Raw genomic sequence first — 23,257 nt, 5'->3', positions numbered from 1 at the left:
ACCAGCTTACTGAGGATCATAGAGCCGATGCATTGCGGAGCGGGGTGTGACCCCCCAGAGCCTCCACTTCCCGGAGGTTGCAGTGGCCACGCAACAGCCCTGAATCTGGGCTGGAGAATCCAGGCCTAAGCAGGAGAACTAGAAGCAGGCTCCCCAAGTACTCCACTCTCTAAGGGTTTCCTCATTAAAGCCCTAGGATCAGGATGCTTCTACAAATGCAAAGTCACCCACCACCACCCACCACCCATGACTTCTGTGCTCCCTGGTCGGTAGAGAAAAGAGACCAGAAACACAGAAAAAAAAATGCGGTTTATGTGCTGGACTTCGTAATGGAAAGGGGCTGCTGAGTAGCAGGATCTTGGCTCAGCCTCCACCAGGGGGCGCGGGGAAGCCAAGAAGGAAGGGCGTGGGGCTGCAGGCCAGCCCCTCAGCCAAACTGCTTCTGAGTGAAGAAGGTCTCAGGGGGAGGGATCAGCCCCAGGCCCCAGGTAGGAGGCTCCACTCTCAGGGGTGCTGTAAATGGTTAAAGCTCCAGGCAGGCCGAGAGCTGGGCCTCCCAAAGGTGCTTGGATGTCCAGCAGGAGGGGTGCCCCAAGGGCTGAGTCCTTCCCTAGGAGGAGTGAGACCGTGCTCAGCAGGGAGAAACAGTTTCCTCTCCTTTCTTTGGGAAAGGAAAGCTTCACCTGCCTTGCCCTCCCTCTAGTAGTTAGGAAGAAACATCTATTCTCAACCTCCCCACTCTCATCCAGTGGTGAGGGGATGGGTGGCTTAAGTAGCTCTCTGCAGGGCAGCTGAACTCGTCCTTCAAAACACAAACCACCCAGCCCATCCAATCATGGTAACTCAATCCAATCAAGGTCTCCCCCAGGTCCAAGTCACCACAACTATTACCTGGGCTTGGAGAATTTAACCCTTTGACTGTCAGCTCAGTCTCACCCTTCTCTGGAACCAAGGGCTGCATCTGCATGGGAGAACCCCAGGAAGCAGCTGGGGAGGAGAGCTGAGGCACTGGCTGAGAGAGAACAGCCATGGACCAAAGGGCTTGCCTCAGCAACTCCTAACCCCCTAATGCCCTGCCCTCCCCACCCTTATCTTACCAGGGACAGCTCCATGTCCAAGTCCATCAGGGTCCATTCCCTTCCTTGGAGGCTGGGGCCCAGCACCTGGGGGGAGCTCCAGGTCAATGGTGCCTTCCCTAGGCTGCGCAAACAGCTGGACCCCACCAAGCCCCATGCCTCTGCCCTGCTGAAGGTGTACTCACATCCAGGGACCCTGCAGGCTCCACACTTTCAGGGAGGGCTCGAAGTAGCATTGGAGGCAGCAGACTCTCTGGGCTCCGGCCCCCCCTCTCCAGGCCCAGAGGCCCCCTGTGCACAGAGAACTGCTGTTGGCCTCTAGCACACCATCCCCCAATTAGGTTTCTAAGGAACCTGGATACATCAGGATCTAAATCTGACAATATCTAGAAAATGCTAGAAGGCTCCCCCCCCTCCATGCACACACACATAGATGGGCATATAAGAGTGCCTCCACCTCCTACTTTTGGCTGAAGTTCGGGTTATGGAGATGGAGTCTTGGGATGTGTCCCTTCCCTATACAATTTTCAATACCAGTGCTTCTTAAACTGTTGTGTACTTTACGGTCTTTACAACCACCCCAATGAACTGAGCCCTACCACAGAGATGTTTCCACTTTCCAGGACCTCTGATGCTGGTACTCCTTAAAGCAACTCTGAGAAATCAGGTCAGATTATGGTGCCCAACATTCCCCTCAGCCATCAAGTGGGCAGACAAGGCTGAAGTTTCAGGGGCCTAGTTAGTGCTAGTCTAACTGCAAAAGTGGCCCCCAGGGCTAAGAGTCAAGAGTCAAGAGTCTCTGCTCACCTGTCAGGTACCTCCCTGGGACCTCTTGGTTCAGGCTGTTGGGCATTCCTGGGCCCCTCAGGGCTGAAGCTCCCTTTCCCTTCCAGGATGGCCTGCACCACAGCCACAGGCAGCGGTGGGGGGGCTGTCACGCAGAAGTCACACTCGTTTGGGGCCAAGGCCAGCCCAGCCTCGCCTTCCCCCCCTGGGCTGGCCGGCTCTTCTTTGAGCAGTGCCAGGCCCTTCTCCCTGCACCAGAGAAAAGCTTCAACCAGACCCTGGCACTGACCTCTCCCCTACCCACACAGCCATCTGGGCTGCCAGGCCCTCCCCCACAGGCTCCCCAGAGTGCAGCCCCTGTCTGTCTCCCTTACCTCCTGCCACCACTGGAGGGAGAAAGCCTCGTCCCTTCAGGGGATGAAGAGTCTTCTGGAATGTCAGAGATTATGGGGCCCCTGGCCCTGTGAGGACTGCTGAGGCCCAAGGTGGTCTCTGGGAGAGGCTGTAAGTAGAATAGGTAGGCCCAGTCCTTTACCTGAAGCCACGAGGTAAGCCAGAATCCAACCAGTGCCTGCATGGACCAGGTCTAGGGGGGAAGGTTTGCAGTTCGTGCTAGGGAGTCTGGTCTGGTGTATGTGTGTGGTGGGGGTGGAGGGGGGGTGGGGGTGGGGGTAAGCCTGGCCTCCATCTTCTCTTCTTTGGGGGGAATGGGGAAAAGGAATAGGCTCTCCATAAGCCCAGCAGTGCCCTAGGGATGGGAAGAGAAGCAAAACCTACCGACTGGATAAAGTAGGGGTCCTGCAGGAGGGCACCAGGTAGGGCGCAGGCACTGAATTTGGCCGGTGTTGGGCATGAGCTCCCCTCATCCAGCATAAGGGATCTGTGCAAGGTGGAGGGGCACAGCAGGGGGCTGGGCAGGTTCATCTCCCATGCCCCTCAGCCTGCACCACCTCCCTCCCACAGGCCCCAGCAGCCAAGTCAGCAGAGCTGAGGCCTGTTGCCAGGGCATCAGTCACATGCTGGAGGCAGAAGGGGCTCCCCCCAGAGATGGGGGCCCTTTGGGGGTAGAGAGAGGAGGGAGGGAGCATGGTTTGAATCCCAGACCCTCTGATATAGGGATGCTTTGGGGTCAGGGGGTAGGGGCTGCTGGGGTGGAAATTTGGGGATAGAGTTCTGTAACTGAGGGATCTGAGAGTGAGAGTTTTGATGAAGTTGGGAGAAGAGGGAAAAAGTCCTGGAAGGGGATTCTTGGGGAGATGGCCATGGGACGAGGAAGACTGGTACAGAGAGAAAGAATGAAGATTCTTGATGAAAGAGTTTCTGAAAGAGGAGTCCCTGTATGGTGCCTCCAGCAGGAAGGGTGCTGAAAGGCTGGGTAGGGTGGGTGAGTATCCCTGGCTTTCTCACTCACAGCTTTCTCTTAGCTCCTGTGCTGCTCGACCCCGCCTGAAGTGGCCCAAAGAGGCACTGGATCAGCTGAAGAGGAAGCAAAGGGTTAATTCATCCTTTGGACCTCGTCTTCCAGGTGGATTAGAGAACTGGGAAAGGGGGTGTTCAGGAGTGGAGAAAGTGGGGTGTAGGGAGAGGAACACCTTGCTGATGACCCGGTGCTGCTGACCATGGCTCTGCCGCAGCGTCACCACCTCCCTCCATAAGATCTCGTTCTGCCTGGGGGAAGGTGTGGGAGGGTGCTGAGGCATCTGAGAGTTCTCCCGGTCACCACCCCCCACAGAATGGCAGACCTCAACCCAAGACTACTGGGATGATCATCCATCCTTAGAGAAGAGAATTCCACAGCTCAGCCCATTAGTCAGGATGGAAGCCTCAAGGCTTGAGAGAGGAAGGAGCCGCCTGGAACCGCCTGGCAGCCAGTGTCCTCTCGCCCAAAGCCCCCCTCCTCCCCCCCCTCCCCCGCACTGCCTGAGTTCCCGCAGCCGCGCCTCGGTGCTCTCCTGCACTCCCCGCAAAGCCTGCACCTCGCCCAGCAGCCGGCCCAGGTCCTCGGGGCGCCAGCGGCCGTCGTCGCTGCGCAGCGCAGGCACCTGCAAGTGGGAAACACCGTCGGGCCTGAGTCTCATAGAACAGGACCAGCCGTCCCAACACCCCCGCTCCCGAGTTTGCTGGTTCCCACAAGCTACTCCACCTTGCGCCGCACGCGTTCCAGTAGTTGCTCGCGGCCGCGCACGAAGCTCGGGTGCTGGAACTCGACGTGGTCGCGCTCAGGCCTGAGCAGGCCGCCCTGCTCAATGCTCACCACCTTCCGAAAACCGTCTAGGGAGTTGGGGGAGGAGGGGGTGTTAAATTTCCCCATCCCAGAACACCAAGTCACCCACCCTGGCTTTCCGCCCAGCCCTAGGGACTCACACATGTTGAGTTGCCTCACAAAGCTTGCCATGTTGCTGTGCTTAAAGTACTGGGGTAGCACTTCCTTGGCGAAGCGGCTCTGGTCGCTTACGAGGAAACTGGTCCCGCTCTGCCGAGAACGCCGCCCTCCCACCCACGGTGCAGGCGGAGGCCGGACAACACCGTGAGAGGTGCCCGCCCACCGCCCGGCCCGCGCTCTGGAGAGCGCACACACACACTCGCACTGACTCTGGGGACCCAGCCCGTCGCTCATGGGGACATGAGAGGAGGCCGGACTAGAACCAGCTCTGATCCCTAGCCTGGGGCGACCAGCCGGACTCAGACTCCGTGCTCCGTTCTCGGAGAGGAGGAGCATAGGTCAGATCTGGGTTCCAGCCTGGAATGAGTCCCAGACCCGCGTAACCTGAGCTAGAATCAGACCCAGCCCTTCTCTTCTGGTCTCTGTTTTCCGATCTGTCTGATGGGGTGGGAGTGGGAACTAAATAACAACAAAGATCCCTCTAAGTCTAGGCTCTGGGTCTCCAGAAGGCTCCTATCCTTTCCTCTGCCCGGAGGAAGTCGCCTAACCTCTATCTCACACACCCCCTTCAAGATAAACTATCCTGGACGGTTGAATCGAGGGACCCACAGCCCAGTCCCGGAAGGGGTTTGGGTGGGCGTGGATGTTCACTGACTTGAAGAGATCCCGGGTACCACTGGGGGAATCGAAGGGCCCCAGCCCTCACCGGGCTCCAGCGGATCAGGTGGTCGGTGCCAGGGTCGCCCACCAGCGCCCACAGCTTGCCGAGGAAGGCAGGCACGGGGCTGGGGCCCGGCTCCGTGGGCAGCGCGGCTGGCGCTTCCTGCATGGCGCAGTCTCGGCCCGGCTAAGCGCTCCGCCCCGCCGCCGCGGGCTTGTCAAAGCCGCAGAAAGTGCTGTGTTTGCCACCCGCCCCGCGCTACTCCGCCTCTCCGCGCGCGGGGTCAGGTGGGGGCCACGTGCGAACCCGCGGGGCGGGGCTCAAATCCCGGCCGCAGCACCACCAGACCGAAAGGGCAGGCTGGGATCGGATGTTTGTGAAGGAGTGCAGTGGGGAGCGAGACCTGAGTTCGAATTCCATCCTTCTCAGGCCCACTGTTTCCCGCGTGGTTCTTCGGGAGAAACAGCCCGTGCGCGGCCTGGTGTGGGCTGAGAAAGTCCTGGTGTGGGCTGAGAAAGCCGTGGGCACAATGAAGTCTGGGCTAGAGCCAGCAGAGAGGAGCAGGGAAGGAAGGGGGCTGAGGAGAAGTGGACACTCTCCCTCCGAACCCTAGGGCGTCGTCATTCCAAGGATGCGCAGTGCCCCGCCCCCGACTCCCGTAGCCGCATCAGTGCACCAGATCTCGAGGTCTCCATCTCTTACATCCCTGCCCAGACGGCTCTTCCCGCCTCCGCCCTCCCTCTCCAGAGCCGATCGGGTCTTTCACAATTAGGAGAGGTACTACAGGATTTATTTCACACTCACCCCTGAGGCCTAGCCTGCACCTGTGCCCTCCCCTCCCACCCCACGCCGGGGCCGCGGAGTTAACAGTGTTTGCAGAGTGGGTAGGCTGAAGGACGGTGATCCCAGTACCGGGCAGCGGGCGTCTGCAGATGTTGAGAGCACAGAGCGGACTCAGGGCGCCCCCAATCTCCGAGAGGTACAAGGGGCAACAGAGTTCTGAAGGAACGGATTAGCAGTTGGCGTGTGCGTCGGCAAACCCACCCAAAATCTCAGAGGTCACCTGTCTGCTGCGGAGGGGTGGCACGTTAGCCCCATCACGCCACAAGCATGGGCCGCCAGGGATGCGGCTCCCGTGTTAGTTTGAGCGTGTAGCTGCGCAAGCGCGGGCACTGAGCGAGGAAGGCTTGCAGGACGGAGGGTCGCACTACGCAGAAGCAGTGCACTTCGCGCAGGCGGGTGCAGCGCGCCGCCAACAACTCCAGTGCGGCATCCAGGTCGGCGGAGGCGGCGGCGCGCACCTCGAGCACGCGCAACGTTGCGGCGTAATGCAGCGCTGCGAAGCGCACGGGACCTACAGTGTCCCCAGAGATGCAGAGGCGCAGCGTAGCCACGGGCACAGCAGACTGCAGGATACGTGTCACGTTCTCGGCCGGCAGTGCCGGTTCCAGCTCCAGCTCCACGGCCAGTCCAGGGTGGCGGCGGCGCAACGCCTCCCAGGCTTCGTTCGGCAATGGGGGTGCGCGTATGTCCTCTGGGCACGCGCATCGCAGGGCCAGGAGCTTGAAAGGAGCGCGGTCCGACGCCGCCAGTGCCTCGAGGGCCGTGCGCGACAGGCTGGCCAGGTGCAGGCCCAGGACGCTCAGACGTGGGCAGGCTTCTAGTAGGTGGAGCACCGAGCCCGGCCCTATGCTGCCCACCAGCGTGCCGTTGTTTAGGAAAAGGCTGCGGAGCTCAGGGCAGCCACGTGCCGCCTGCAGCACTAGCGCGTCATCCAGCGTGAAGGGCAATCGCCGCAGGTCAAGGTGATGCAGTGCATGGGCAGCCTGGCAGATGCCGTGCACTGCGTCCAGGACGTCCCAGCCCGCATCGAAGAATGGCTTCTCTCCACGGCACTCCAAGCGCAGGCCTCGAAGCCCTGGGGAACGGCCCGCCAGTGCGATCAACAACTCCGTGGCTGCCCGGCGGCTTGACTCCTTCGACGGCTCAAATTCCAGCCGTAGGTTGTGAACGTGGTCCAGGCAGGCGGATAGATATGGTAGCAGCATGTCTTCTCGCTCAAAGTCGCAACTTGAGGTTTGAGCGGTGGAGAAAAGGCATCTGGCACCTCAGCCTGGGTGCCAGATACCATCTCCTCTTTATGCCCCTACCAACACAACTCCCTGTCCCGACCATGCCTTGGTTGCTCCAAGGTAGCCGCTAATGCTAGGAGGGAACTCCCACTCTATCCCTTTAAATAGAAAACTTCAGATGCCTCTGCAACAAGTTGAAACCCTGGCAGGGAGAGCCAATGATATTTAGAAGCCGGGCTTTCTCAATGGTCTCTAATGAGGCGGTGCATGGCCAAGTTCACATTCTGCCTCTGCCATTCCTTAGCTGAGTGACCTGCAAAAAGTGGTCAGATATCTCTGCCTCAATTTCCTATCTGTGCGATGGAGATAATATTACCTATTAATTTATATAAGGCACCTACAGCAATGGTTGCTACACAGTAGGCGATCAAGAAATGTTAGTAATGATTATGCTTTTTAATATGCTTTTTATAAGAGTCATTGAATCTCCCTAACCCCTGACTCCACGGAGAGAGGGAGAAGGCGGGAGGGTGGCAGGAGGAAGGAGTGAAGCCAGCTCACCTGATGTTCGTGTTGTGCCACACGGAGCTGCAGGTGGCAGCAGCAGCCCAGGCTCTGCAAACCCTGGCTGCAGCAGCACGGTCACGCAAGGGTAGGTGGCGAAAGATGTGTGCCAGCACCTCCTCAGGTAGTTCTGCAGGCTGGACCATTGCCGCGTGGGGGCTCCGATGCTCCCAGCAGCTCCCGCCTGGAGAGAGAGGGATATCCCTGGGCTCAGGAAGACCAGAGTGTTGAGAACGTCGGAGCCTATGTGTAGAAATGCTGTGGACCAGGAGCTGCTAATAATTTGTGGAGCCTGGTGCGAAATGAAAATGCGGTGCTCTTTGTTAAAAATATTATTCAGAATTTCAAGTCAATGACAGTATAGTGTTTAACCAAGTTATTAAACCAAGCATGGGGCCCTATGCGATCACGAAGTCAACCCTGGATGCTGAAAGATTCTCCTTTAAACTACGTTATCACTTGTTGAAAAATATCCCCATTTTATGCAGTATTAGAAAGAACACAACCAAGACCTATGCGCAAAGTTGATAAAGCCGAATACCCTGATTTTGGACGATGTTATGGATATTTCTCCTAGTTACTAAAGTCTTCCCTGGAGAAGTTGGAGGGTGGTTGCACAGGCCCCGCCCCCGGCTCAGAGAGCCCACCTTGCCTCCCCCGCCTCCCTATACACACCCTCAGAGCTGCCCAGACTAATATTAAAAGTGTCACTGAACTGCTTCCCTTCCAACTTCCACCCTGAGTACAAGGAAGACCTGGGCCCAAGCCCCATCTGTAGGACCACTGAAATGAAGGCTTCTCAGACAGCGCGGAGCTGCAGAATCACTCCGACACTTGTTCGCAATACAAATTCCACTGGCCCACCTACTAAATCAGGCTCTCTAGAAGGAGTGTGGCCTGAAAATCTGAATTTCAACAAGCGCCGTTTGACTGCACTAGTCCCAAGTTGAGAAACCCGGTGCTAGCCCTGCCAGTCACTAGAGAGTGACGATAGGGTTAATAGAGTGAGAGCATTAGAGTTTTAATTGGCAGGGGTCACGAACCAATCAGGAAGCGGGGCCGCGGGTGGGGCACCGCCGAATCCGCCCTAACTGGGTTGGTTCCATCCCTTCCTCCACTTCGCGGGGTCGGGGGAAGGACGTCTTGGGTGTTTCCCTTGAAATGCCGGTGGCAGAAAAGCTTGGGGCTCTGGAGCCCGAGGAGCACTGAATTCAAGTTGCGATCCTGACCCCCAAGAAGCCCAGGCGCCGGCTGGACGGTTTAGACTCAGCTGGAATTCCCAAGACCCACACCCGAGCGCCGCCTTTCGGGGGGCAGGCGTCGGAAAGTGTGCGTCCTCTTTGAAATTGCCGATCTTATTTTAAGGTGCTTGAAGATTTTAGTACATAACGTTTCACACCACTTGCCAATTTTCTGTTTTCTCATATTTTCCAGGCTAACAGTCTCTGCTGTAATTTGTGCGTGTATCCTGGGGCTTTAGATATCCTAGATCAGGCTTGAACCTGGAACCCAACAGCACCCCATTCTGAGTGTCAGAGTTGCGGAGATCAAAGATCATCGAGCTCGACCCCCCCAGAAGGCATCAGAAAATTCTGGTCCCTAGGAGACTCTCCCTTGTCGGTCCGTCTGTTTCCTGCCTGCAGAAGAAGCGGGGCAGCTCTCACCCTGGAGACCTACGGCCTCGTAAGAGCCTCACTTTCCCGAAGTCCCTTGCCGCGAGCAGATTTTCCTGCCGTCTAGCCTCGGGTGCCAGTGTCTTACCTGCTCAGCGGACCAGGTGGGCTTTGCGCAGAGGCTGGGGACTCGCGGTGGAGGAGAGCGGGCGGGAAGGAGCCGCGGGGAGCCTGAGGGGCGGGACGCCGGGGCGGACTGGGAGGCTCGGGCTGGGGCGCCGCCCCTGCGCTCCGCGCACACCCGGAAGCAGCGAGAGTCCTTTGGAGCCCGGCGGGCGTGGGAATCGGGCCGGGCCGGGCGGGGGTGGCCAAGTTAGTGCAGACGGTGGGTAGGCTTCTCGGTGCTGGCGGGAGCAGAGGTGGATCCCGGTTCAGGAGCATAGGCGCGGCGCGGTTGTCATCTGCGGCTGCCCAGGCCAAGTGGTGGCGGCGGCCTATTGGGCTGTTTCCGTGGAAGGCCGGAGAGAGGGTACGTACCTTGGCCCCCGCAGGTTCCTTGTCCCATCTAAGGGCTTTCGAGAGGCCGCAGAGCTCTGCGGGTGAGAGGGCGGGTCTGTCTCTGAATAAATCTGTGAGCAGAGGCCTTTTGCCCACCCCAGTCAGTTGCGCGTGCGAAACACCAGCATGAAGGTGGGCTAGTGGGAGGCTGGGGAGCTCCCCTCAAAAGCTTGGAAGCGCAGCTCAGTGGGGTACGCGCCTGCCAGAATGCTGGGAGTCGCAGGCTTTCAGTCTTCTAGGGCCCACGCCCGCAAGCCGTGGCAGCCCACTGGGCCAAAGGTGGGGCTGCCTGGGGACTGTCGGGTTGTGTTAATGGGGCGCTGGCCTCTGCTGGTATTTTTTGGGTTGGCACCCACGTGTCCCTCAGCCCCAGCCCATCTAAGCGTCTCCAGGAGGCGGTCTCTGGGTGGGTGAGGCGCCGCGCTTCCCGAGGAGGGGCTTCTGTGGAAGGACATATAGAAAGAAGTTCCTAAAGAGATGATGGGAGTCAAGGGCTCCAGCAGACGTGTTTGACTTCTCCCACTTGCCCAGTCCTAGTGAGTATGATGGAGCATTCCCCCTCCTCCAGGTTTTCAGTGCCTCCTGACAGGCGTGCTGGCCAGACTCTGGCCCCCTCCCGCCCCCATTTCCATCCCTTGCCACGGGACTACATCCATCGGGTCAGCACCCTCAAGCAAGCGGGCTAAGAAGACATGATAGAGGAAACGTTTCCAGGGCAGGTTTCTACACTTTTCTACCCCCTAAACCATTCCCCCAGAGCTCCACACTTGTTTCCCTACCACTCTTGGTTTTACTTGTCACCTACATAGTCTCACCCCATTTTTGTTTTGTTTTTGTTTTTTAAGAAAAACAGTTTGCCTTTTTAAAGAAAGGAAATGTGTCTATTTTACATAAAGTAGGATATGTTAAATACAATAAAGTTAAAATCCCCCCAATCTCCTCCTACCCCCATAGACTATTGTTTTGGGTAAATACACAAGTATTAATGTTTTCTACCAAAAAGTTATTGGTGGTGGTGGGGGTTGAGGAGGAGACATGTCCCCTGTGTTCAGGGTAGGACCGTCACAGGTTATCATTCCTTTTGTCAGGTCTGGATGATGCTGGAAGGCCCTTGCCCAATTATTGTTCCAGCTTTGGCTCTCTGGTTGGGGTCTGGGGACAGATCTAAAACACAGCCTCTGCTTTGAGTTCAGGATCCCCACTACCTCCCCTAAAGTATTCGAGGCTATGGTCCTGGCTCCTTCTGGCATCCCCCCCCTGAGATTCCCTGTCCCTCATGTAAATGGGTGCCAGCTGTGGCTGCCCCAGCCTGTCCTTCCCAGAGCAGTGATGTACAGGGTGCTCACAGCTAGGGCTCAGCACCCCTCCTAGCCCAAAAGTAAATGCCAAAGACCAGAGAGTAAAGAAGTGTGGCTGATGGGGCAGAAGATGGGGTCTTGAACCCATGTTTCTGCGAAAGGGTGAGATGTTGCCTCAGATGAGGTGGGGAGGAAGAGGAAGGGCAGTTCCCCACTTGCTGCCTCATGGGAGGCCACTGAACTGAGGGTCAGTGCAGTGGTTCCCTGGCTGGGAATTTTGCCCCCTTGCTAGGAACGTCAGAAGATAGATGGGGGAGATACTAGTGCCAAGGGGTCCTGACTCTGTCTGGACAGGGAAGGAATCTGTAATAGAACATTGAGTTTCATAAGACAAGAGTCCAGCTCCAAAGACTTTAGAAAGAAAAGGAATAATTTAGCTCACATAACTGAAAAGTCCAGGGTGCAGCTAGAGCCAGGGGCATAGTGTGGTTAGGAGCACCTCTTCATCTCTGGGCCTTGTTTCCTTCTGTTTCAGTTTCATTCTCAGCCAGGCTCTTCCTAAGCAGTGGCAATAAAGACCTACCCTTCTTTTCAGCTCACCCCCAAGGGTAGGAAAACTAGTTCCTCTTCCCTATTGGTCCAGCCAAAGTTGCAGGTTGATTCTAATTTGTCCAACTTGAATCTACCCAACTCTAAACTAATCATTTCAGAAAGGTGAATGGAGGAGGTATAGTTCAGTGGCAGAGCATTTGACTGCAGAAAGGTGAATGGAATATGTAGATTAGCGGGACCTGTTTCATATGCCCACGCCTGGAGCTAGGAGTAGGGCTTAGTTATCCCAAGAGGCACGTGGATTGAGAATAGGGTAGAGGGAAGGCCCTAAATGTCAGTCAGTGGAAGAGAAGCTGGGCAGGTGCAAACTACAGGTGTCCTTTGAAGTGAAAAGCCAGGATGTAGGGTAGGAATCCAGGTGAGAAAACTGCTATGAGGAGGGAGGGCTGTAGTCCCATAGGGATCCTGGGGGCTCAAGTTTAAGCTGAGGACATACCAGGACATGGGTCTAGTTGGCTGTGGGGCATGGGCACCATTCAGGATGAAGATGTCTTTTGTCAGCTTTGGTAAGAGACACCTGACCTAATGCACAACTTCTCTCTGCTTCTACTACAGGACAGTACCGCCTTCTCCCAACACTATGACCCTGGGTTCCTCACTACAATTTTGGGCTGAGCTGGGCTGGGCTGGGCTGTGCAGAGCCAGACACACAAGCAGCTGTCTGTGGGATGATCAACTTCCCCTCACAAGTGTGCAGGCTGAGTGGACAGCTGAGTACCAGCTGAAGAAGGGACAGCTGGACCATGTGGGGCTGGATGTGTTTCTGGGGCTGGGTTTGAGGTAATCAGGATGCCTATCTGCATCTCCAGGAGGCAAGATGGCGGCTGGGCCAAATGGGCCCGAAGAATGGGTAGGCAGTGCATACTTGTTTGTGGAGCCCTCTTTGGACAAGGTGGTCCTGTCGGATGCCTACGCTCACCCCCAGCAGAAGATGGCGGTGTACAGGGCTCTGCGGACTGCATTGGCAGGTGCGTGGTTGGGCGGGCACTTGGAGAGGAAGGGATGGCCTGGGTAACTTTTCTGGGCCAGCCCTACTTCTTCAACACTATGGGCCTGTACTTAACCACTGTGTTATGGAAAATTGATGAGGGTGGGGAAGAGGAGGTTCACCACCGGTTTCATAAACTGTCTTCTCTGTTTCGCGTGTGTGCTCTTGGATGTAGACATGTGTTCCCGGGTCTGTGTATGATCCACCTATGTGTGCACTAACGTTCTCCTGCTCGATGATCCCCATGCCCCAGACCAGTTGGCTCACTGCTTTCTACTAATTGCACATTTCTCTCCTCTTTTCCTCTCTTACTGCAGCACTCCTTGCCCAAGACCCCTTTCCAGTACCTACCTTTCAGGTCTCCTTTTCCCATGTCAGGGCAGAGGCAACAGGAGGCTGATGCCAATTGGGGGATCGCGCCCTGGCCCCAGAGCCCTTCTCTTTCCAGGGTAGCCAGAGGCACACTTTGTGGAGGCCAAAGATCTGAGACCTCCCATTCTCCCCAGTCTCACCAGCCGCCTACTCAGAGAGCTTGGCTGCCCAGGGCATATGTCCCACTCGGTGCTGCAAAGTTTCTCCCCAACGCCCCTTTTTCCCACCTTAATTTGGGGCTCCGGGGGTGGGGCTATGGTGGCACCCACTCCATCTTAGGATGCGCCCTGCGATAGGTCCTGGCCTCTATTCTGAGTTGTTGCTATTCGCATACCGATTTTCCCTGCTGAGAGCTCTGGGGATAATCCCCATGGCTTCAGGTCTGACCGTGGGCTTCACTCCTTCCCCGGCCGTTTGGAGAATGGCCCCGCATGGGGACCATCTGGAGCCTGACTGCCCGCCTCCGCAGAGAGCGGGAGCCCGGACGTGCTGCAGATGCTCAAGATCCACCGCAGCGATCGGCAGTTGATCCTGCAGTTGCGTTTCTGCGGGCGCCAGCCCTGCAGCCGCTTCATCCACGCCTACCGCGAGGGGGCGCTGCGCACTTCGCTGGAAGTCGGCTTGGCTGCGGCGCTGGCTCTGCGCTCGGTGCAGTTGCAACTGGAGCTGCGCGCCGGTGCGGAGCTGCTGGATGACTTGCTGATGGATGAAGAGCGCTGTTTGAGTTGCATCTTCGCTCATAAAGTGCGGCCGGGCTGGGGCCAGGGCCGGGTGGGGCGGGGATCCGCGGCTAAGACCTCCACCGACGCCGCACTCCCCTCCCTAGCCCGACCGGCTCCGGGACGAGGAACTCGTTGAGTTGGAGGCTGCGCTCCGGAATCTGACGTGCGGTCCGGGGGGCCAGGGTGGAGACGTGGAGGTCCCTCCAACCCCTTCGAACTCCCTGGCCCCCTCTCTGTCGGAGGAGAAGCCACTGCCGCCGCCACCTGGCCAGACTTTTCTATTCCAGGGTCAGCCCGTAGGTGAGGCTTGTGCGGAGAGGCGGAGTCACCGGGGTGATGGAGTTGGGGGAGGAGAGAGGTCTGGGCCGGGAAATCGTGGGGCGGGTTTGAAAGGGTCCCGGCTCTGGGGCTTCCTGAGTTCACTCTGCTTCCCACTCCGCCCACAGTGAACCGGCCGCTAAACCTTCAGGACCAACAGATGTTCGCGCGCTCCGTGGGCCTCAAATGGCGCAAGGTGGGGCGCTCCCTGCAGCGTAGTTGTCGTGCGCTGCGGGACCCGGCGCTCGAAGCCCTGGCCTATGAGTATGAACGCGAGGGGCTGTATGAGCAGGCCTTCCAGCTTCTGCGGCGCTTTGTGCAGGCGGAGGGCCGTCGCGCCACGCTGCAGCGCCTGGTGGAGGCGCTGGAGGAAAATGAGCTCACCAGCCTGGCAGAGGACTTGCTGGGCCTAGCGAATCCTGATGGCGGCCTGGCCTAGGCTGAGTACCAAAGGGGCAGTCGGCCAATTGCCCAGCCAGGATTTGGGGCACCTGGATGACCCTAGGGTCCCCTCTGCTGCTACTGCTGACCTCCTGACCATCCACAGGACTCTGAGACCACATTTACAACTTAGCTGAGCTGCCGAGCAGTGTTGACTGCTTTCTACAGGAGGCAGACAAGCACCCACCTTGCCTGTTGAGATGTCACTGGGGATTCAGAGACAGAGTATGTGGCTGACCTGCTGCAGAAGTTGGCCTCACCCTCACCCTCAACCACCCCTGAAGAGAGGCTTTGGGCCAGCCCTTACCTCTTGGCTCATTGAACAATCACTCATAAGGCACTTGCTGTGTCTTAGGCATCATCTTGGGTACTGCAAATACTGTGGCAAATCCTGCCTGCCCCCAATTCACACTCAGTGTAGGACTCTGAATATTAAGCAACAGTAATAAAAAATTACCTGTTTCTTGATTTGAAAAATACAAAGAGTTGTGAGAGCACTGAGCAGGGGCCTAACCCAGAGAGAGATATGAGTGTGAGTAGGGGAAAGGGTGAGGGGGCTGAGAGAAGGGCAATGTCCTGGGCATAGCCAGCCTCAGGTGAGGTCTTAAGGAAGGTAAGAGGGGTGTTAGAAGAACAGAAAGTCTGATTGGATCTAGGAGTTGGTGGATTTGCAGAGAGACTGGTTGGTGAGTGGGGAAGGCAGAGAGCATGGGGTCTGGTAAGCCATTTTACAGAGTTTGGATTTTATTCTAAGGCCAGTGAGAAGCCTTTAAAGGGTTTTGGGAGTGGGAGCTGGAAGACTGGTGAGGATGCAGAGAGAGAGGGGACAGTGGCTCAGGCTGAGACAGTGGCAGCAGAGATGGAAGGGGTGAGCACAGGGAGCCATTTAGGGGGAAGGATAACAAGCCTGGAGACACTGGATGAGGAGAGAGAATTTCTTCAGAATTTCTTCCTTTGCTCGGTGGATGGAGGGTGAGGCTTCCTGCTGAGACACGAGCCTGGAGAAGGTAAAGTGCTTGCTCTATTCAGGACAGGTTCATCTTGATGTTCCTGCAGAACATCCAAGGAGAGAGTGTGTCCTCAATAGCTGGATCTATAGTTTTGAGTTCAGCAGAGGGTCGAGGCTAATGGACAGATGGGAGTGGGTGACGTAGCCCAGAGTGAGGTCCTGAAGGACACTAACCAGAAAAGGAACAGCTCAAAGAGAGAGGAGGAAAACCAGGAGATTTGGAAGCTAGGAGAATCCCCACCTGCTGCCATAGAGACTTCAGATTTGTCAAGGCTGAGGAGTGTCTGCTGGAGTCAAGGAGAAGGCTACTAGGTGAGGGATGTTTCTGGGACATGGTGGGGACAGCCTGAAGCCAGACCACAGGAGGGATAGGAGGTGAGGCAGTGGAGAAAACTAGAATAGAAGACTCTGAGTTCCAGGAAGGAAGAGCTGGCAGCAGAGCTAGGCAAGGACTAGGCCCTTGATCTCCAGAGCACCTCTGCCTGCCTGGGTCCCAGATCAAACTCTTTTGGTCACTGGCCTACTTCAAGATTCCCCCAATCTGAACTGCAGTGGCCCAGGCTTGGTTATTTCTACCTGAAGGAGGCTATGCTGGCCTGGAACACTAGGGACCATGGGCCTCAGAACTGCCTCTGGAGAGACAGACCGAAGTACTCACCTGTGAAGTTAAAGCGCATGGGGTTGGCTCCCTGTCTGTGTCCCAGTGGATGGATGGGGAGAGGGGCAAAGGAGAACAGAAGAAAAAGTCCTGGACTGAATTCCAGAATACCTGGGACAGTGCTCTTACCTTCTGCCTATATGATCCTGGGCAAGTCACTTAGCTCCCGGAGGGACAGTGGGCATGATCAGTAAGAGCTGCTGCCAGGGTTGTTGTAAGAATCGAATGAGCTGTCTTGTTGATACCTGTGTGTGTGTGTTTGCTGGGCGTCGGGGTGGAGGGATGGGGGAGGCACAATCAGAAGTGGGGAGGCAGCCATGTGTCCCAGGGGCAGTTTATGGACCCTGCCTGGTGGAACCAGGGCTCTTCTTGATCTGAGGAAAGGCACTTCCAAGGATGGGCTGCGATAGTGGCCAGCTGGGCCCCTAAGATTTGGAACCAGGTCCTGCTTCATTCCAAAGAAGCGGGGTTTCGGGAGCCTAACCTGAAAAGCTAATGTTTCTTCCCGTCCCCATCCCCCACAGAAAGGAGGATTTGGGAAGTCTGAGCCTGCACCGAGACCAAAACTCATCTCTTCAGGACTTCCCAAAAAGAGTTCCCCAAAAGAGAGGGCTCACAGATTAGTCCCCATTCGGAGACAGCGCTCCCGGCGGCGCCCGGTGGAGCTGAGCTCCAGCCGTCCGGGCGCACACAGCTGGAGGGTCACGTGGCAGCGGGTCGGCCCCATTTTCTGCCAACGCTGCATTTGGCTCAAGCCTGGTCCATGGCCGCCCTTGGGACCCTGCGTTGAGCCCCGGAGGCCCCGGCATCCGGGGCTGCGCTGCTCCCAAGGGCTGAGCGTGAGTATCAGGATTCCAAGGACCGACGTGGTGGTCAGGGAGGAGTAGAAGGGATTCGGCTTCAGCGTGGAGAAGGGTGGCGAGGGTAGGGGGTGGGGTTTTCCTGCTCCGGCCTTGGGGCACGGTCCTGGGCCTGAGCTGAGGAGGAGCGAGTTGGTTACTTGGAGGACTTCTTGCCCTTTCAGAGACCCCTTACCGACGGGAATAAGGAGGGGGTCATGGCCCAGAGTAGGAGGAGGGGGCTGAACGGCCGATAGTTGGGGACCTCCGGCGCGTGGCTCCCCATCCCTTCCGCTTGGGAAAGGCAGGGCCAGGAACTCCTGCTGGCGGCTGGCTTTCACATCGCGAGCCCTTGACTGAGTCTCTTCGCAGGAGGCGCGGGCGCCAGTCATACGGATATGAGGTGGAGGCTGTGCCTACGCGGGGACGCATCGCTCACGCTGCTCCTGGGCGCCGCTCTCGGCCTCCTGCTCTACGCGCAGCACGATGGCGCGGCATCGACAACGAGCGCGCCGCGAGCGCCAGGGAGGGCAGCGCCGGAGCCTACATCCCGGCTCCGCTTATTCCAGGCACCGGACGTGGAGGCAACCCTGCAGGCTTACGAAGAAGACACGCCAGAGCCACCCACGCCCATGGGACCCTTTGACTTTGGCCGCTACCTGCGCGCCAAGGACCAGCGACGCTTCCCCTTGCTCATTAACCAGCCCCACAAATGCCGACGCGATGGGGCACCTGGCGGGGGACCCGACCTGCTCATCGCTGTCAAGTCAGTGGCGGCCGACTTTGAGCGGCGGCAAGCCGTGCGCCAGACGTGGGGTGCTGAGGGTCGCGTGCAGGGGGCGCTCGTGCGCCGTGTGTTCTTGCTGGGTGTGCCCAGGGGCTTGGGCTCAGATGGGGCAGACGCAGAGGGGATGCGTATGCAAACGCACTGGCGCGCCCTGCTGCGTGCCGAGAGCCGTGCGTACGGGGACATTCTGCTCTGGGCCTTCGATGACACTTTCTTCAACCTAACGCTCAAAGAGATCCACTTTCTATCTTGGGCCTCAGCCTACTGCGCCGACGTGCACTTCGTTTTTAAGGGCGACGCTGACGTCTTCGTGCACGTGGGAAACCTGCTGGAATTCCTGGCTCCGCGGGACCCCGCTCAGGACCTGCTTGCGGGTGACGTGATCGTACAGGCGCGACCAATCCGCGTGCGGGCCAGCAAATACTTCATTCCAGAGGCTGTGTATGGCCTGCCTGCCTATCCGGCCTATGCGGGCGGCGGTGGCTTCGTGCTTTCTGGTGCCACACTGCACCGCCTGGCCGGCGCCTGCGCGCAGGTTGAACTCTTCCCGATCGATGACGTATTTTTGGGCATGTGTCTGCAGCGCCTGAGGCTCACTCCTGAACCTCATCCTGCTTTCCGTACGTTTGGCATCCCTCAGCCTTCAGCTGCGCCACATCTGCGCACCTTCGACCCCTGCTTTTACCGTGAGCTGGTTGTAGTGCATGGGCTCTCGGCTGCTGACATCTGGCTTATGTGGCACATGCTGCACGGGCCTCATGGGCCAGCCTGTGCACGTCCACGACCTGTCGCCGCAGGCCCCTTTCAGTGGGGCCCCTAGCCATTTATGACAGCCCCAAGCGCCCCTCATTTAGACCCAGGATACAGTGGGAGTTTGAAGCGTTAGGTTTCCCCGGTGGGTTATTGCAGTGTATGTGCTTTTTCCCCAGAAAGAGGCAGAAGAGTTAGGGATCCAGCTTGATTGCCAAGTGTCTGCTTCCATAGGGTCCAGGGAATGAAGACTGAGCTTGGCTCTTGCTCTCCTACTGGTAGCCGGTCAGGAACCACCTAATAACTCTTAGAGATAGCCAGGGCTGAGGTGATGGAGCAGCTCTCTGTGAAGCAGGGGAACATATTCGGTCCTCTCAATACCAACATGGGGGTGGGAGGTTTTTCATGGAATCTGACCACATTCCTTGGTTTGGAACCCCTTTGGATGCTGCAGACGCATGCAGGCCTTTCTCATAGTTGGACCCCACAGGAGATGTCTGGGGCCTGGCTTCAGTCTTCATGAAACTGGCAGGCATTGTCAAAACTCAATCTGAAAGTAGGCATTTTGCTTTCCACCTGTCCCTCCAAATTGGATTTTTAGCCTTGTCAAGGTCTTTGGATCTTTTCCTTTTGAGGGCTGCTTTCTTGGAGCCACCCTGTCTCGGGCTCTGGTTTGGCTGGAACACCAGGGATGGAGGCACACTTGTGCCTGGTCCTAAAGTCTTTCCCTGTCTACTACACCCTCACAAGAGTCTATGCCAGTCTCCGACTGGAGGCTGTGCTGTCCACTTCAGAGAAGCCAAGGAACCTGTCCTCCTAAGATTACTCCACTATACATTTTCCCATATTCTTAAAAAAATCAACACCCCCACACTCATTTTAGTACAAACATCTCAGCAACAGCACATGGTAAGCCATTGCTGAGGGGATAGGCCTTTATTGGAGGAGGGGTGTAGGCAGGGCATTACGAAGGTTCCCCCATTCCAGGAGGATGAAAACAGTCCTGGCTTACCCAACAGTGGGATGTGCGGGGGTCTCTGGCCAGGCCACAGTCCAAATGGGAAGACACCAGTTACAAAGTCATGGGAGTGCCACACAAGCCTGGCTATAGGCCCAGGAACCACGTGAAGCCTGGGGCAGGTCCCCTGCACATTCATTGTTAAACTATACAGGATGAGGCTGTACATGAGTTAATTACAAAAGAGTCTTATTTACAAAAATCTGTACACACATTTGAAAAACTCACAAAATTGTCATCTATGTATCACAAGTTGCTAGACCAAAATATTAAAAATGGGATAAAATTATACATTTCTCTTCTCAATTCTTTTCAAAAGGTTAATATTTTTAAAGCACATATGCTACTTTCTTTAGCAAGACCCATGAAGAGACTGAGCAGCCCAGCCCTCCTTGAGTCCCCAGAGGCCTTGAGCCATAAAGGGGCCAGGCCAGGAGACAATGCCCAGGGTTGGGGCAGGGCAGCCAGCCCACAGTGCAGAACAGAATGCTAAAACAAAAGGAGGAAGATGTCTTTGGCTAAAACTTTGGCATTAAATTAAAAAGGCAAACAGGATGAAAACATGCAGCCCTTCCAGCCGGCTTGAGGCAGAGCGGGCATAGGTGACTTTGAAGGCTGACTCCAAGAGGGGTGGGAACCAGGCCTTAACATGTAACCTTGATGGTAGAAAGCTGTGTTTCAACCAGTTGAGTGTGCCTACTGGGCGTGGCAGGGAGAGCGTGCAAGAAAGAAACAGGGAAGGGCAGGCAGGCCACCTTGGCCACAGCTAGCTCATCAAGTAACTAAAGTGGATGTAGTAGTGCAAAAGTTACAACCAAGTACTATGGACATGCTGCTTGCCTTAAGGGTGATGTGGCAATGGTGGGCCAAAGGCAGGACCTTGTCCTCGTCCTGGGTGCTTGTGTTCTCAGCCACAGAGAGTCCCACGTTTTCCAATGTGTATGGGATGGGGAAACTGAACCTTGCCTCTTAACATGTTAGTCTAGCACTCCTAGGTCCAGGTATAAAGGCTCAGAGTTTGTGCTTCTCTTTGCAGTCTGTGTCCCCTGTTGGCACCAGCAGGCTGAGGACAGACAGAGGAATATCTATCTGGGCTCCTCGCCCCATGGCAGAGCGCCCATCCTGAGCCCTACCTCAGGACATCACAACAGCCCTTCAACACTGGCAAGGTGTCCAAGAAAACCCACAGGGTGGCACATGAAGGCCCATTGAGGAGGATGCGATGCACAGGTCCACAGGACAGAGGGACACGGGTGATGATGTCCCTAGGGGAGCTCTGCTGTTCTCAGGTGGGCACCAGGCCTGGGGGGTCCATACAGGGTCACCGAGGCAATGTGGTTATTCTGCATGACCTGGTTGTGAGAAGAGGACAGCAAGTCAAGGGGGAAGAGTAGAAGGGATGTAGGCAGAGCAGGCAATCAGACCCACAAAACCACCAGTGGGATCAGTACTGGGACTGTAGCTGCAGAGAAGCGACCCAAGGCAGATCCTGTGCACTGGCGTGGAGGGCTGTGTGTACAATGCGCCTGCACACAAGGCTGGGTAGATCCCTCAACATCCTTTAACTCATGCTAGGGATCATCTGTATCCCAGCATCCGCCTGTGCCTCATGGGACACACAAACTTCACCATATCTATTTTTCCAGTGGGGCCTCTATAGCCACTCACCCAAAGCACATTCGTTCAAATGGCATTCAAAAGTGCCCAACACTCCCGAGATGAACCCCACTTGCCCTGTGCTTCCCTTCCCTGCTGTTCTGTTTTTTTTGATACAAATGTGGGATCCTGTTACATCTCATCTTGTTAGATACAGACCACCACTTTAACTTCGTGACCCTGAATTTTCCCATCATTTCTGAACCCTCACTGTTAAATTGGGTAGGCAAGGTTCTCAGCAGACAAGGTTGTTAGGGAAGGATTAACTTGCCCAGCAGGGCCATGAGGTCCTCCCTAATCTCTCTCAGTGACTTCCCTGTCCCTGCCATGACCACTGGCCGCAGTCCTCAGGGCTTACCTCAAAGATCATCCGCTGAAGACCAAAGCAGAATGTAGAACCAAATGGGTTGGTGTTGTTTGGGGAGGAGGACCTGAGGTGGAGGAAGCCAGAATTAGAGGGGCAGACAGACGCCAAGGCCAGGCAAGGCAACCAGTCTGTTTTGGGAGGGGAGCTACTGGCAAGTGATCTCTATGTACTACACAGGCCCTTGAGATCTTGAAGGTATCCACAGGCCTCACTCAGCTCTGAATCCTACACAGCCCAATAAGGCATAGAAAGTTACCGTGCAATTGGACTGGGGTGGTGAGAGGTCAGGATGGGGAGAGAACCTCACACAGTATGGCAACCAAGATGTTGGGAACTGGGCTATGGAGCAGAACAGGTAGCAGCTTTGATAGGGAAAATAAAGAGCCCAGGATAGCCAGTCAAAACTGCCTCCCTTTCTGAATAACTAGGGGTGAAAGGGCTCCCACATTTGGAGTTGGTGGGGGAGTGGGGAGCCATCCCCAGTGGGCAACCTTTGGTGCAGGTAAACATGCGGAAGAGCAGGCCCAGTCCTAATGTGCAGGATAGGGGCAGGAAGTATGTTTGTGGCAACACCAAAAACTTGTGTCACTTCTAAACAATACCCACTGCTAGGCTTCCCTGGGCCTTCTGGACTAGGAGCTGGATGGGGTGGTTAGACAGCAACCTCTCACACTCACCTGTGCAGGACAACAGGCTTCTCCACGGGGTGACCCAGGAGCTCCTGGATATTGTCCCACTGCAAGAAAAATGGAGGTGGCAGGGGGTTAGCAGGGATCAATGGCTGGCCCAGAGGATATGGGCCCCAGATTGCTGGCAGGCTCATGCCCATCTCATTTTCAGGCTGCACCAGGTAGGAAAATAGGAGCTCACCTTGCTGTAGGTTGTGCATGTTTCTGTCTGACCATCTGCACTCTCTGAAAAGAACACGGAGTAATTGGTAGCTGGCCCAGCCCACCTGTGGCTCCAGCCCTAGGCAGAATCCAAGCCTGGCTACCCTTTGCACTAGGGCTGGAGTACGGAGGGAGGACAGATAGGCTGTTTTAGAGTTCCTGAATGGAAAACAGTGGAGGGTTGAAGGGAGGTCATTCAGGTGTGAGCTACACCAACCAGCAAGAGAACAGTCATAAGACTGGACTGGGACCACCTGGATGATCATCTGTAGATAGGAAACTCTCCCTTCCAGAGACCAGCAGTCACAAGAAAGATCTTGAGGGTCTCCAGGAGACTATGGACCAAGAACAGTACAGCCTCCAGAACAAAGAGCCCAGCTGAGAGGAGCTGAGGCTATGGGTAGAAGCAGGTGGGAAAAGGTTCCACAAACCCAACCAATACCATTCTCTCTGCTTGGATCACTTGTGTTTCTTCTCAGTGTGAGTGACTGACTCAAAAGCCCTTCCTTTGCCCTGAAGACATTCACTACTCACCTTTCTTTATGGCTAGTGGGATCTTGAACTCACAACGGTGATAACTAGAGAGAGAAGGCAGATGGATAAAGGCTGAGCCCCCTGGGAGGCCTAACCACCCCCACATCTCAACCTTGCACCCTGGGAAAAACAGAACCAAGCACGCCTGTCCTAAGCCCTGGCACTGGGCCTGACAGTGTTCACTAGAGGAGGCCAGATTTATGCATTGGAATTCAACATAAAAAGGCTTGGCTCTGGGATCTGAATACTCTATAACCCTGGATAAGACACCAAACTTTCTGAATC

General features: G+C 56.3%; 5 protein-coding genes across 22 annotated transcripts in view; 2 read left to right on the top strand and 3 right to left on the bottom strand.

The window, feature by feature from the left end:
• Positions 1 to 290: 290 nt before the first annotated feature.
• Positions 291 to 5,532, bottom strand: HSF4 (heat shock transcription factor 4). Of its 7 annotated transcripts, none has more exons than XM_039888944.1 (13): positions 4,952 to 5,532; positions 4,227 to 4,335; positions 4,006 to 4,133; positions 3,780 to 3,904; positions 3,455 to 3,530; positions 3,274 to 3,338; positions 2,640 to 2,742; positions 2,237 to 2,364; positions 1,884 to 2,111; positions 1,262 to 1,367; positions 1,098 to 1,163; positions 892 to 1,012; positions 291 to 610 (listed from the first exon to the last, which is right to left on the bottom strand). In XM_039888944.1, exons 1-13 carry the CDS (start codon positions 5,072 to 5,074, stop codon positions 459 to 461), a joined length of 1,530 nt encoding a protein of 509 aa, XP_039744878.1. In that variant the 5' UTR covers positions 5,075 to 5,532; the 3' UTR covers positions 291 to 458. The 7 variants fall into 7 exon arrangements, with proteins under 7 accessions (XP_039744878.1, XP_039744880.1, XP_039744883.1 ...); XM_039888946.1 differs by having other exon boundaries at positions 892 to 961; XM_039888949.1 differs by lacking the exon at positions 892 to 1,012.
• Positions 5,533 to 5,674: 142 nt separating this feature from the next.
• Positions 5,675 to 9,430, bottom strand: FBXL8 (F-box and leucine rich repeat protein 8). 5 transcript variants are annotated; one of them, XM_039888962.1, is made up of 3 exons: positions 9,304 to 9,430; positions 7,540 to 7,726; positions 5,675 to 6,976 (listed from the first exon to the last, which is right to left on the bottom strand). In XM_039888962.1, the coding sequence occupies exons 2-3, from the start codon at positions 7,686 to 7,688 to the stop codon at positions 6,004 to 6,006; spliced, it is 1,122 nt and encodes a 373-aa protein (XP_039744896.1). In that variant the 5' UTR covers positions 7,689 to 7,726; positions 9,304 to 9,430; the 3' UTR covers positions 5,675 to 6,003. The 5 variants fall into 5 exon arrangements, with proteins under 5 accessions (XP_039744896.1, XP_039744898.1, XP_039744897.1 ...); XM_039888964.1 differs by having other exon boundaries at positions 7,540 to 7,834; positions 9,304 to 9,406; XM_039888963.1 differs by lacking the exon at positions 9,304 to 9,430 and adding an exon at positions 8,586 to 8,717.
• On the top strand, positions 9,145 to 14,941 carry TRADD (TNFRSF1A associated via death domain). 4 transcript variants are annotated; one of them, XM_039888970.1, is made up of 6 exons: positions 9,182 to 9,319; positions 10,081 to 10,249; positions 12,433 to 12,591; positions 13,453 to 13,727; positions 13,810 to 14,005; positions 14,152 to 14,941. In XM_039888970.1, exons 3-6 carry the CDS (start codon positions 12,441 to 12,443, stop codon positions 14,460 to 14,462), a joined length of 933 nt encoding a protein of 310 aa, XP_039744904.1. In that variant the 5' UTR covers positions 9,182 to 9,319; positions 10,081 to 10,249; positions 12,433 to 12,440; the 3' UTR covers positions 14,463 to 14,941. The 4 variants fall into 4 exon arrangements, with proteins under 4 accessions (XP_039744902.1, XP_039744904.1, XP_039744903.1 ...); XM_039888969.1 differs by lacking the exon at positions 9,182 to 9,319 and adding an exon at positions 9,546 to 9,684; XM_039888968.1 differs by lacking the exon at positions 10,081 to 10,249 and having other exon boundaries at positions 9,145 to 9,319.
• A 147-nt stretch (positions 14,942 to 15,088) lies between these two features.
• Positions 15,089 to 19,814, top strand: B3GNT9 (UDP-GlcNAc:betaGal beta-1,3-N-acetylglucosaminyltransferase 9). Its single transcript, XM_039888961.1, has 2 exons — positions 15,089 to 16,970; positions 17,343 to 19,814. Exon 2 carries the CDS (start codon positions 17,369 to 17,371, stop codon positions 18,575 to 18,577), a length of 1,209 nt encoding a protein of 402 aa, XP_039744895.1. The 5' UTR covers positions 15,089 to 16,970; positions 17,343 to 17,368; the 3' UTR covers positions 18,578 to 19,814.
• Positions 19,385 to 23,257, bottom strand: part of PHAF1 (phagophore assembly factor 1) — a 23,920-nt gene continuing 20,047 nt past the window's right edge. For 4 of the 5 annotated variants that reach the window (XM_039888958.1, XM_039888957.1, XM_039888956.1 and 1 more), the window contains 5 exons: positions 22,973 to 23,016; positions 22,419 to 22,462; positions 22,226 to 22,284; positions 21,540 to 21,612; positions 19,385 to 20,877 (listed from right to left, as the gene is read on the bottom strand). In XM_039888958.1, the coding sequence (XP_039744892.1) occupies positions 20,791 to 20,877; positions 21,540 to 21,612; positions 22,226 to 22,284; positions 22,419 to 22,462; positions 22,973 to 23,016 (307 nt within the window). In that variant the 3' untranslated portion in view covers positions 19,385 to 20,790. The remainder of the gene's footprint in view (positions 20,878 to 21,539; positions 21,613 to 22,225; positions 22,285 to 22,418; positions 22,463 to 22,972; positions 23,017 to 23,257) is intronic. The other variant, XM_039888959.1, reaches the window with a different exon arrangement.

The sequence above is a fragment of the Pteropus medius genome, unplaced genomic scaffold, assembly GCF_902729225.1.
Source record: "Pteropus medius unplaced genomic scaffold, Ma_sr-lr_union100, whole genome shotgun sequence".
NCBI lineage: Eukaryota > Metazoa > Chordata > Mammalia > Chiroptera > Pteropodidae > Pteropus > Pteropus medius.
This window is presented reverse-complemented; position numbering and strand designations above follow the sequence as displayed.

Coding starts and splice junctions, on each gene's coding strand:
- TRADD (XM_039888968.1), top strand. CDS start 12,441: ATGGCGGCTGGGCCAAATGGGCCCGAAGAATGGGTAGGCAGTGCATAC. Junction 12,592..13,452: donor TCTGCGGACTGCATTGGCAG/GTGCGTGGTTGG, acceptor CCGCCTCCGCAG/AGAGCGGGAGCCCGGACGTG. Junction 14,006..14,151: donor ATTCCAGGGTCAGCCCGTAG/GTGAGGCTTGTG, acceptor CTCCGCCCACAG/TGAACCGGCCGCTAAACCTT.
- B3GNT9 (XM_039888961.1), top strand. CDS start 17,369: ATGAGGTGGAGGCTGTGCCTACGCGGGGACGCATCGCTCACGCTGCTC.
- FBXL8 (XM_039888962.1), bottom strand. CDS start 7,688: ATGGTCCAGCCTGCAGAACTACCTGAGGAGGTGCTGGCACACATCTTT. Junction 6,977..7,539: donor TGGCACAACACGAACATCAG/GTGAGCTGGCTT, acceptor TCAAACCTCAAG/TTGCGACTTTGAGCGAGAAG.
- HSF4 (XM_039888943.1), bottom strand. CDS start 5,074: ATGCAGGAAGCGCCAGCCGCGCTGCCCACGGAGCCGGGCCCCAGCCCC. Junction 4,336..4,951: donor ACCTGATCCGCTGGAGCCCG/GTGAGGGCTGGG, acceptor CGTTCTCGGCAG/AGCGGGACCAGTTTCCTCGT. Junction 3,531..3,779: donor CGGCTGCGGGAACTCAGGCA/GTGCGGGGGAGG, acceptor ACCTTCCCCCAG/GCAGAACGAGATCTTATGGA.